Source organism: Pagrus major, chromosome 1, assembly GCF_040436345.1.
Source record: "Pagrus major chromosome 1, Pma_NU_1.0".
Classification (NCBI taxonomy): Eukaryota; Metazoa; Chordata; class Actinopteri; order Spariformes; family Sparidae; genus Pagrus; species Pagrus major.
Genome location: NC_133215.1, coordinates 18266889 through 18279575, shown reverse-complemented (window position 1 = coordinate 18279575; position 12687 = coordinate 18266889). Strand labels below are relative to the sequence as shown.

Genomic DNA, 12687 nt, shown 5'->3' with positions numbered 1-12687 from the left:
GTCTTTCTGCTATCCTCTAGTGTTTCTTGTATGTACATTTATGCAGCTACCAGTATCATAATATATATCAGCCTTAATTTTATTTAAATGAGTGTGTCATATCCTCTGTGGCATTTTTAATAATAAAACAAACAACAGTCGAGTACCAGAAGTTATACATCATTTATTAAGAATAAATATAGAAGTGCATCACCAAATGTGACCAGTCCAGTTTAAAGTTACATTAAGAATCAAAACTCTAGACCTATACATAGTGAAGTATTGTAGTGTTTGTGATTGTGTTGGCATGAGATTAAAAAAAAGTTTCAGGTTATTCTTCATCTAGTTTGGAGTAAGATGAAACAAGAGCTCACTATAGCAACAATGCCGGCTGTGGTGTGTGTGTGGCAGTTTTCACAAAATATAAGAAAGCAGCTGATTACTCAGTCAGTCAGGAGGGACGGGATATTAAACCATGCCCTATAATCCCACATACTGAGGCGCTCCCAACAGAGTTAAGCGTCATGTTCACAGTGCTGGTTTGTTTTCCGACTGAATGGTGACCTGAGGTGGCAGCATCACCTGCGGATGTAGTTCTTTTGAAGCGAGTCGGGGTATTTTTTCTGGGCACGGGAGCAGGAGGCGCAGCACACACTTCTGTAGTAATGGTAAATGCAGAGTCGGGCTTGAACCACCACCATACAGTTATGATACTGATCGTTGCATGATGGATCTGCAAAGGAAATTGAGGAAAAATGGGAGAAGCTAAGCAAAATTTATTTTGTTAATTGATCTTTTTGAGATTGGTTCCTGAATGCACTTGCTGAATTTGTGCAGGGAGTTTCTTTCATACATGAGTCATCAAACTCTGACCCTCCTGTGAACTCTGACCCACCTGCATCTACACTGCCCTACAGAGACATGGAGCCGTAACTTGGGGCAGGTTAGTCAAACAGAAACTGATCAATTTAACGCATTTTAAAGCGGATTATTTCGACACTCTGCATTTGAACTAAGGTTTTTAGGAAAAAACATCAACACTTGAGGATGTCAGGGACTCAGATGTTGGTTACAGCTAGCTAAGCTAGGCTAGTAGGCCTAGCCTAATCATGCAAGACTAGCCTAGTTTAGCAGTTGTTTTAGGGGGTTAGGGTTACTTTATTGGTCTCCACCAGGGAGAAATTTGTCTCGGAGATAGGGAAGAAGTTGCAGCACAAAAATGACATACAATAAAAAAACAACATGCAGTACAAATGTACATCAGGTTAAAAGACAGTGGTGGAATAGACACAGACTAACACTGGACGATCCTACACATATACTGCCATAAATAGACATCCACACAAGCATTCACATAAGCATTCGCATCACATCACATCACCTCACATCACCCTCACCATATCACCAAGTCAACCTACCAAAACATTCATTCTGTCATAAATATAGGTTCAGTCACACATCCCAGCACTCTAACACAGTATTCATTCATTGATCCATTCAGTCGCATACATCCATACACTAGCTGGAGTCATGAATGTACATTCATTTCCATATACACATATGTTCATATGCATATACAGAACCATCACATTCATTTCTGGCTGTTAAGAAGCTTGGTTGATACAGGAACAAAGGAATGTTTGTATCGATTGTGCCTGCACAAGGGAAGCCTATATCTTTTCCCAGAATTCAGAAGAGCATATTCACAGTTCAACATGGTGTGTTTGTGCTTCTGCCTCATTTTAATGGATTACTAAATGTTTTATCATCAAAATGGAGTAGGGAGTAGGCTACAACAACGCTGCTCCGCACACTTACTTATCTCAGCCAAACAAGGCTGTTTGTTGCATTCCTCACGGTTCTCTGGGGTCAATGTGGGGTCACAGCGGTTGCTAGGGGCAATGTTGTCTGCAAGACAACGCACCTCACGCACACGGTAGCCACCATTGCAGGAGCGTGAACACTGAGGTGATAAAAACAAGGCACATACAGTAAATAGACTGCAATCTGAGGACTGACTGTGGACATCACTTAGTTACCAGCAGCTTTAACGATAAATTAATACAAATCATTTTTGAAAAACATTTTCTCACATATTTTTAGTTGTATCTAACAGTGGAGACAATAGTGATTGATAGAATTTCGTTTGTGGTGTTCAAAGTGATGAAAGATGACATCCGTAAAATCATGATCATCATGATAAATGTGTGTGTGTGTGTCAAAGCCAAGAATGAACATAATGAGGAAGGATATCATACAAAGGGTTAATGGTTGCATGGTAGAAGGAGAGACTTTAGGACACTTACCACACTCCACTCCGTGACATACCACTGGACACCACATGGCTTCAGTCTGCAGACCTGAGCTGTGATTGGCTGAGAGAGACTGGAACATTTTAAGTTGTCCACAACCTCCATGAGGCCGTTGTTGTTGAAAATACAAGCCACACTACGGGTCTGTGTGCCATTCCCACATTCTGCAGAACACTACTCACACACACACACACACACACACACACAGAGAGAGAGAGAGAGACACACACGTGTAAGGGGAAAAACTTCAAATGGATGATGTGTGTATCTGTGCATGTAAATTACCTGACCCCAGGGTCCGGTGTACCACTCCAGGCGGTTCTGGCAGGGGCCTGAGTCACACGATATCACTTCTGATGGGTGTTCCCCTTCGCAGCCGTCCAATGGGAGATCAGTCACATGATCTAACAGGCACACTGTCCTCCGGGTTCGACTGCCTTTACCACACTCTGCAGAGCACTGAGGAATATCACGCAGGCACACATGCAATAACCGGTGCCACTGCCACGTTAAGATTTAAACATGATTTCCCATCTGTTCTGTCATATTTGCCTCCAACACACACACACACACACACACACACTTCTGTGTTACCTGTTGGCTCCAGAGGGAGGTGAACCAGCTGCGTGCACAGGCTCCCAGATCACAGTTCTCTAGTGTTTCTGGCCTTAGGTTCATGTTACACTCCTCATCCTCCTCCACATCACCCAGGTTGTTCACACACACCACCTCCCTGCTGCGCTGGCCCACCCCACATGGCACTGAACACTGGGAGACAGAGGGTGGGAGAGAGAGGGGTGAGTGAAAAAAGAGAGGCAAATGTTGTACTTTTTTACTCCAAACATTCTGACGTTATTAGTTACTTTGCAGAGTAAGATTTTGCACAAAAAACATGTGCTCATCTTATAGAATATGATGCATTGTTATAGATTATAGAACTGTATGAAACGATCTAAAATTTTCTGCGACACTGAATGCTGTTTACATGTCATATATTTATATTATAATAACTTGAAAGGGCATAACCAGCAGGTTCAATTTTGATTATTTTGGTACATTTGTGTAGTTTTAGACTTAAAAACACATCACCAGAACAAAGGCATCATGTACAGGGAACAATAACAGAAATAATAGCAATAAAACTAATAAAACAATAAATCAATAGAAAGAAAAAAATATTCATGAAAATATACACAGGTTAAGCACTGCTTTACCTATCATATTGTTATCACTCACGTGATCAGCTTTTCACATATCCAATACCAATGACATACAGGGCCAGGGGCGTGTCCAGAAGGAGGTCCTGGGGTGGCACTGGTAATCCATGAAAACTAATTGGCCACCCCAAGTTCCACCCCATTATCCTAATGTATGATTGGCTATCTGCCCAGTGAGAGGTGTAACCTTAGTCTGAACCAACTGTTACACAAGTATATTTGAATGTGCATGGTTTCTTTTGTATGCATCCCTCTTTTGGGGTACAATTTCATTTAAAAGACTTAAAGAATAAAGTATGGGTGATATATGTTACATTTGTTTGGTCTTGCTCTGTTGTGTTGTGATTGGTAGGACTATTTGTCTTTTAAATCCTTAAATCGCTTTGGATATGAAGGCCTTTGCACACCAAGTCCATTTGTTTGTCCAAATTGCTGCAGGTTTAAAATAAATACAACCTTGTGTCAAACATGTCAATCATGTTTACACACTGACTAAAACTATCATCCATCATTATTAAGGTTTTAAGCTGTACGACACTGTTATGTCTGTAATTAAAGTTGATATGAGAAATGGTAAATGAATGCCATTCCAACGTGTGCAAGCACATACTTCATGCCACCGCTGCATAAGTCTGTGCCCCACTTGGGCCACCCCAGTCAAAAAATTCTGGATACGTCCCTGTAAAGGGCAAGTCTGTCCTTTTTCTAGAGAGAAATCTAGAATGCATCTAAAACTTACCATATTAGATCATTGTATCAAGAAGGGTGAGGGTTGTGTGTGTGTGTTAGTGTTAGTGTGTGTTTTCCTACCGGGCTCCACTCTGATCGTATCTCCCACTGGCTGCAAATCTTCAGCTGACATGTAGACTTGATCTCCGGCCTATCAGACAACCCGCACAGCTCTGGTGCCACGGTAACAGCTGTTTCCGTCCCATTGGTGTGAACGTGACTGACCTGGCGACAGATGACCTGGCGATGCTGAGTGCCGGGTCCACACCTCCTGCTGCACTCTGACCACTCCCCCACGTCCCAGCTGTCAGCCAATCGAGACAAAGATCGGGTTAGAGGAACTAAACTGCAGCCATGACAAAAGATGTGGTTACATATTTAGCGATGACCTTTCACAAGCAGAGTTTGTCCCAGCTCTATGTCTTCATTTTGACCACAGTTATTGTGTGCGGTCAGCTGACCCTGGTCTACACAGGGCAATATAAAGCCTGTAGTTTCCTCCAAAAGATCATAAGAGAGACAAGCAAAATAAGCCAATTTGTGCGCTGTGTTCAGATGTTTCTCCTCGTTCTATTACCACTGAAATTTTGGTTTTCCGGTCCTTTGCTGCTGCTGCGTTCCCAATAAAGAATATATATTTCAGACTGACAGCTGTCATGGATCACTGACACTGTGGGCAAAATATCCAACAGACCCACAACTAAACTTACAGTTAATACCCCTCTTCATACCGACAACAGTAAGATTTAGTGGTATTTACAGCAAGACATGAAAAACGAAGCCACATCAGAGTGAGTCAGTGTGATCGACTGTGACTAACTTATGGCTGGAATGTGTGTGAGTGATGGAAGCTTCACCCTGAGAGTCGCTGTACCATCTGAAACTAAAACAACATGCAGTACCTGTGTGTGTTGTTCTTATTTTGTGTGCGTGTGTGTGTGTGTGTGTGTGTGTGTGTGTGTGTGTGTGTGTCACGACCACTGTATGGGACATCAGGTGTGTGTGCTGCTCACTATGCAGGACAAGGCTGGATGTTGCAGTCCTCTTCCTGGTTTGTTGGTTTGAGGGCAGGATCACAGAGGTCAGCAGGAACAGTCACCTGGGACTCTCTCTCAACACACTCCCAGAGGACCAGACGCCTGCCTGGCAAGTGCACACGCATACAGACAAAAACACACACACACACAAGCACAGACACACATTAAAGCAAGTGAACATGTGTTTGTCTGCAAAAATATGACTGTATGAATGCACACTGACAGAAATAAAGTCGTCTTCATCCATAGCAATGATGTAAATCTTTTAAATCGGACTAAAGCACGAAGTAATTTTGTTTTGCATTATATCATCCTCCTTTGAATTACATGTTTTTCCTCACCAGTGCCACAGGTCGTGCTGCACTCTGTGCGCCCACTCTTTGTCCAGGTGTAGGGCGAGCGAGGGTCAGAGGTCACACTGGGGTCAGATGGAACGTGGTTAGGGTGGGGTTTCTTTTCAATTATGTCATTGTTGGTGCCGTCACCTTGGTGGACCTCCTCACCTGTCTGGGGTGGGTCGACGGTCCTCACTAGAAAGTGGAAGGTTAAAGGGTGGAGTATAAGAAGAAAGGCTGTAAAGTTAATTGAAACTTTGAATATTTAAAGGTTATGGGGTAAATTGAGATAAGATGATATTTTGGCTTTTTGTCCTTCCTTCATTGTCCTATCTTTCTCTGTGTGTGTTCATGGACTGTGTTTGACACCTCCCTCACTCTGCTGCTTACATTTATTTTCACCTGTTTGGGTCAAGACCATTGGCCAGGATGAAATGCTGGAAGTTAACGTTTCTGCAAAAGACTCATATGTCACATTTGTACGTGTCATAGGCTAAACACCATGATGACACTTCTGCAAAATGTGTCATATCAAGTTCATGTTACAAGAGTATGAGCCAACTTACATATCGGGATGTGGAGTGGGTGGGGGTGAAGTTAAGCTAGGGGAGAAGGCTGCCGAGCCAGCGACCACAATTAAAAAACTGCGTTTCAACATTTAAAAGCTTGAAACCACTGGATATTCTTAAGGAGACCTTTGATCATTGCCAGGTGTGTTTGTGGCAACAAAGAACAGATATTTTTAATGGGAGTCAAGACATTTCCAGCTGTGTTTGTGGCAACCAAAAGAGGCATTTTAAGCCAAAACACGATCTCTTCCTAACCCTAACCAAAGGGTTTTTGTGCCTAAACCTAACCAGGACATAAGTATACATAAAGAAATGTAAAGTTTAAACATATATTGACAACAACTGGCAATTGGGTTGACAAATGAAACTTTTATCATTCTTATGTCCAGTCTATTCCCCTGTTCATTTATTCACTTCTCTATAAAAGACACTGTAGTTTATTCTATAGTGAACAGTAACGTGAGTTTGTGGATGCTTGTGAATCATCATTATTTGGCACCCTCACTAACAGGTGAAGTGGCACATGTTAGTAATTTTAATATCTATCAAATGTGACTCATTGCCTTGTGTATTGTTGTCAAAAAGTAGAGTAGATAACGTTGATGGCATTTTATAGTGGATGAATAACTCAAAATTCAAATACTGTGATACTAAAATTCAAATACTAGTAATTTCAGACAGGTACATGGAGTACGTGCATAGCTCCACCATCCAGTAAGGGTCTGATTGACTACAATTATAAACGACTGTATGGATGTGCAGAGACTCTAAGAGCATTTGTTTTTTGAGATCTTTGGTAATGAAATAATTATTTATCAGCATCAACAGGCCCAAATGTCTTTAATCTCTTTAATGAAGGTTAAATATTAGGTAATGAAATCAAATCTGGCCCAAGTGACAGATTATTGTCTCAGCGTGCGGTTAACAGCTCTTTGCCAGAACAAAGTTTGGCTGCCTGCCTGTATTGAATGTTATCGAAATTCTAATTAAATTTTCAAAATGAGAATTTTGCTGAAAATGATACATTTTGGCGTTACCATGACCCTGAAGTGAAACCTGAACTCTACGCACACAAGCACACACAGTACATGCACGCACAAACAGAGGCATCTGTTATGTGTTATGCCCCCTGAGGAAATATCGGTATGAAAAAAATGGCACTGTGGTCATTTAGGGTCATTCATGTATAGTTTTAATTGTGTGTTTGTGTGTCTATGTTAGCGTGTGCTGCACTCACCCAGCGGTAGAATATCAGGAGGTGTGTCAGGCTCAGGGGTGGGGTGTGTGTGTGTGTTTTGTAAAGGCACACTGTATTCATAGTATACACTGGGACCTGGTTGCTGGTAGATCAACTGGAAAAGAGAAGGAAAGCTTGAGAGTGTATGATGACATGTGGTAGTATTGTAGAATAGATATTGTTTGCATACAGTGTTTGTGCATTTGAATAAGAGACATAAAAAGGATGCTGCTCCTGTATTGTGTGCCACATTGCATCTCACATAAACATGCAGGTCCTCAGTCAGGGGCCCAGGTGCAGTGATGGTCTCTCCAGTACGAGAGCGGATCTCATTGGGTCGTAGGTACGTCAGCTGTGTTCCCACAGCACTGAAGACCCCCGGCCGGTCAATGACCCAGTTGCCATTGATGATTGAGACACCGCTTTTGGTCTGCAGAGCTGGAGGGAAACCCCATGTTCATTTATCACTCTGGTGTTTGTCATTCTGTGTGTGCGTATGTGTGTGTGTGTGTGTGTGTGTGTGTGTGTGTGTGTGTGTGTGTGTGTGTGTGTGTGTACCAAGGTAGCTCCGGCTCTTTACTGTCTCCCGTATGGTGATGTTACGTGCCCCTGCTGGAATCTCTGCAATCTTATGGTAGCCAACGCGGAGGAACATGCGAGAGAAATTCCCCTTCACCACCTGAAACCCCTGCCAACACACACATACGCACGCTTTTATGCACACTACAGGTACAAACACTGCATGTGCCCCCACTCAAGTACATACATCTGCAGACACTCTGCATGTGCTCCCTGTGCCATGTTTTCACCATCACAGGCATGTGTTTCAACAGTATAATCATAAATTCCGCTGGATCACATTGCTGCGCTTTTCTCTCTTGTTCCTCCTGCTCTCCAACTCTCTCTCCTTCTCTTTCTCTCGTTTTCTGGAAATCCCACAGCTTACTCAGTCCAGTCCAACAGTTGGTTTGAGTTGGGGAACCTTTCTGTGCAGATCTCGATGTTGCAAGTTTGGAATTTACTCCTTCTGTTCTTTTCATATTTATGTCTATTTTTATGGGCTCTCCTGGTCCTTCCCTTTTGTTGCTTTGATATATATATCTCGATCTGTTAGTGATTAGTTAGCCTGGAAGTCCAAAACAAACCAGAGGTCTGTTGTGTAGTTAATCCCCAATGCCTGATTTTGGCAGGATTTTAGTTGTAGTGGGCAAAAGAACACCAAATTCCAAAAAGCTCGAGTTAAATATATCAGTTTCAGTGATGACTGCTTTCATAAATTACAAGATAAGGGTATAACTTATAAACAATATCACTTACACAACTCTTCAAAAGCTTAAACGATTAAATTATAACTGGAAACAGGCATGCTGTTACATATGAATTACATTTATACTTTTGCTCCATGACCACGTGGATGTCTTACCTCTAGAGGGGGCGAGCCGGCTTTGTTATCCCATGGATGAGCACCTGAGGGTAGGTAGAGAAGACACATGAAGTGGAGGAGAGCCAGAGCTCGACCTTGCCGCGGGGAACCGAGCTGCTGCCACAATCCAGCCATGGAGAAACTGAGAGAGGAGGACACTCACACACACACATACACACACATGTTTTACGGGGGAGTGTTGTGTTTGTGAGGTGGGGTTGGCTTGAGGGGTGGGAGGGAGAGAAGGCAAAGTTTGGGAGGGATGTAAGGAGAAATGTTGAGAGAAAGTATTGTGGCACATTTTTTAAAAAGTTGCTTCAAGCTGAGATCACACCCATTCCGCACCTCAGTACGAATGTTGTGACAGTTCATGATGTGTGCTTGTGGCATGAGGACAGGCTCGCTGCAGCATATCCTAAAGCATATCCAAAAACAATATCTCTCCCTGTGAATCGTCATGCAAGATTGTAAGGCTTTGGACACACATCACTCTTGATCTTGCTCTGGCTTCTCCACCCACTTCTTGTTTTCACTTCATTTTTCTTTCTTGTTCTGAGTTATTCAATTTTTTTTTCATTTCACCGATGATGGAAAGAATGAAGGATGAAAAATCTAAATTAAAAATACCACAGTGGATTGAGGATAATCGAAAAAATATGTTAAATCCACTCACGGCTTATCACTTTTCTCTCTCTTTTCGGTCTCTGTGCTGAAAACATTAAAAAAATGCCATTGTGCTCTGCAGTGAATCAGTATCCCTTCATCAGTGATTCACACCCAAGGGATGCCAGTTTTATTGTGACTCAGTTAATCACCATACCATGTCGGGGAACAATCAGATCGATTCAGATATTACTGTAAGTCTATTGGCCAGGATTCAAAACCCCACAGTGACACTCTCCCAACTTCTTCATCTGGAGAGGTTATGGTAATATCTGCATGGACATAAATGATTTGGAGAAGTTCAAACACATATGGGTGCAATATATTCCCCTGGCTGAATGCTTCATTTCTGGGCAGAGGGCTGTTTAGCCCTCTAGACACACAATGTAGTGAAGCTTGCCTGGCTTTTTAACTTTCCACTGTTTCATGTTGGGGTTGAGGACAGTTGAGAGTTGTAACTTAGATGGGATTGGAGCAGTGATGTTGTGTTTTTCTTACCTGCATAGTGCTTGTACGGAGTGGAAGAAACAACATTTCAGATCTCAAAAAGCTTATTCCCTTAGATTACCAGCTGATTGACACCACAGCTGCTCACAACATGGGTGTGAAATTGCCAAGGCTGAGAATTTCACAACTTCTCTGTGAACCTCTGTTTCATTGTGATAAAGTGTGTGTGCTTTTGTAGGCACAAGGACGGATTACAGAGGCAATGGGCCCTTTGGCACAGACATGTAAATGCCCCTCCACCCCACCTACAGTACATAGAAGCAGTGATGCAGCGAAACCTAGATTTGCACTTGAAGAACAACTCTTAGAGACACAGACAAAAGTTCAAGTTGTTTGTTGTCATTTTGAAACTTTTCATTGTCATGCTGTGTCTCTTTGTGGCTGTTTTGCATCTCTTTGTGGTAATTTTGTGTCTCTGGTCATTTTGTGTCTCTGAATGGTTGTTCTGAAGTTCTTGTGTCTTTGTGGTTGTTTTATTTGGCTTTGGGGTTGTTTTTGTTTCTCTTTATTGTCATTTTGTGTCTGATTATAGTAATTTGTGTATATTTGTAGATATTTGTGTCTCTTTGTGGTTGTTTTGAAGTTCCTTGTAGCCTTTCCCTGTGTCGTTGTGGTCATTTTGTTTGTCTTTGTGGTCATTTAGTGTCTCTTTATGGCTGTTTTGAAGTTCTTTGTAGCCTTTCCTTGTGTCTTTGTGTGTTGTTTTATTCTGCTTTGTCGTCATTTTTGTTTTTCTTTGTTATCACTTTGTGTCCCATATAGTAATTTTGTATCCATCTGTAGTCATTTGGTCATTTTGTTTGGCTTTGTGGTGGTTTGTGTCTCTTTTTTGTCACTTTGTGTCCTTTTGTAGTCTTTTTTCTGTCTCTTTTTGGTTGTTTTGAAGTTCTTTGTAGCCTTTTCTTGTGATTATGTGGTCATTGTGTTTCTCTTCGTGGTCGTTTTGTGTCTCTTTGTTGTCACTTTGTGTCTCTTTGTAGTTATTTTGTGTCTCTTTGTGGTTGTTTTCTGTCTCTTTGTGCTTATTTTGCATCTCTGCTGCCTGACCCCTTGGGCCCCTGGGCTATGCCTTGTGTGCCCATTCATTAATCCATCCATGTGTAGGTGCATGTGACTGTGCGTAGACCCTTGAAGGATATACGAGCCACATATGTGTGGATAAACCACTATGATGCAATGTTCATAATACACTGTAAATCAATCGAGTCACCGTGAAAGCAGCATGAATGAGAGAGACAAGCAGACTGTGATTCTGCAAAGCTCTGTGAAGCCTCATGAGGATGCTGGAGGCAGTAGGGAGAGAAATGATGCCAGTGTATCGTTTCCTCTGTCTTAATGCCCCTGTCTGCATTTGTCTGTCTGTCTGGGTGAGTGTTTGGCACTTTGCCCTTTGACCTGAGACACAGAAGAACACTGATGTCCTGCAACACAAAACATTAATATACCATTAACTCTATACTTAACATAAACATCTAACCACATTAACATACTGTACATGCTTTTATTTATTCTTTCTCCCTGTCTCTGGCACACAGCCAGATCTAAGACGCCGGTCCCCCACAGTGAATACCCGGTAGTCATTGAGTTATGACACAGGCATTCTGGGAGCCTCCGAAAGTCTGCGAGGGAATACTGGGAATTCTGTCCAAGACAGGCACTGTTAGGACTGCAACGTCTGTTTTCCACTGTGACAGCTTAATAGCTGCCATGTCTGATTATACACACATAGTATGAGTCCATGAGAGCTGTTGGAAGTGGCACAGCAGCTCCTTAACACACAGCTTCGCTCAAACAGTGACATGTACAAGCATACAGCCATACATGCATGCAGTACACAGACAAACCATGGACATAAACAGACGGGTTGATACTTAAATAATTTGGTATGCTGCATCTTTTGCAGTTTCTGCTGCAATTACATTGGGATTTGGGTAATGACATTGGTTATGCCTAACTGCTATGATTCACTACTGAGGCTTGTATATGTGAAACTTAACTGGCAAACTCACACAAACACAGGCTGGCCATGGCCATGGAAGGCCTGCGCTGTCTGTTAAAACCATTGACTGTAACAGAACTTGTCCTAAAAAACATGACAACCATTTCTAATTTTTATTCAAGAAAGAAAAAACATTTCTCTCGAGTTTTATCTTATAAAAGGACCCAGAGGGGGGTAACACCCACTGGCCTACAGTATGTTACAGTACATTGAAAATATGTTTTAAAGCGCAGTAAAATTGTGAGCTCATGGAGATTTGGGAATGAAAGAGCCCTTACTGATAGATTTTGGATTGTTCAGATTGTTCTATTGCTTTCCTGAGAATCACCCATATGTGACTATTTAAAATGTGTTTTAGTCAGTGTTTCTCTGTGTTGTCAGTAATTCGATGTGTATGTGTGTCGGTCCTAACTGGCCACATTGACCGCAAGAAGACGGAGACGAAAGGAAGACAAAATTGTAAAAGACATATATGAATGAATAATACAGTCAACAGAAATTTATCTCAACACCCCTACATCCCCTACATTTTTCTCGCTTCTCAATTTCCTCTCTGCTCCCCCATCTTCTTTTCATTTTCTCCTCTCCTCTCCTCTCCTCTCTTCTCCTCTCCTCTCCTCTCCTCTCCTCTCCTCTCCTCTCCTCTCCTCTCCTCTCCTCTCCTCTCCTCTCCTCTCCTC

The 12687-nt window shown here is 42.2% G+C and overlaps 1 protein-coding gene across 1 annotated transcript; it reads right to left on the bottom strand.

Moving 5' to 3' along the window:
• Nucleotides 1-143: 143 nt before the first annotated feature.
• adamtsl7 (ADAMTS-like 7) lies at nucleotides 144-8908 on the bottom strand. The gene is made up of 12 exons (XM_073469343.1): nucleotides 8839-8908; nucleotides 7974-8103; nucleotides 7678-7853; nucleotides 7416-7530; nucleotides 5616-5804; nucleotides 5251-5380; nucleotides 4319-4541; nucleotides 2886-3059; nucleotides 2577-2750; nucleotides 2286-2465; nucleotides 1798-1942; nucleotides 144-712 (listed from the first exon to the last, which is right to left on the bottom strand). Exons 1-12 carry the CDS (start codon nucleotides 8905-8907, stop codon nucleotides 558-560), a joined length of 1860 nt encoding a protein of 619 aa, XP_073325444.1. The 5' UTR covers nucleotide 8908; the 3' UTR covers nucleotides 144-557.
• Between the last annotated feature and the right edge of the window lie 3779 nt (nucleotides 8909-12687).

Excerpts from the sequence above, each read along its gene's own strand:
- adamtsl7 (XM_073469343.1), bottom strand. The coding sequence starts at position 8,907 with ATGTGTCTTCTCTACCTACCCTCAGGTGCTCATCCATGGGATAACAAA. Across the intron at positions 7,531-7,677 it reads CTGAGGACCTGCATGTTTAT|TTGATCTACCAGCAACCAGG; the intron begins GTGAGATGCAAT and ends TCTCTTTTCCAG. Across the intron at positions 4,542-5,250 it reads ATCCAGCCTTGTCCTGCATA|CTGGGACGTGGGGGAGTGGT; the intron begins GTGAGCAGCACA and ends ATTGGCTGACAG.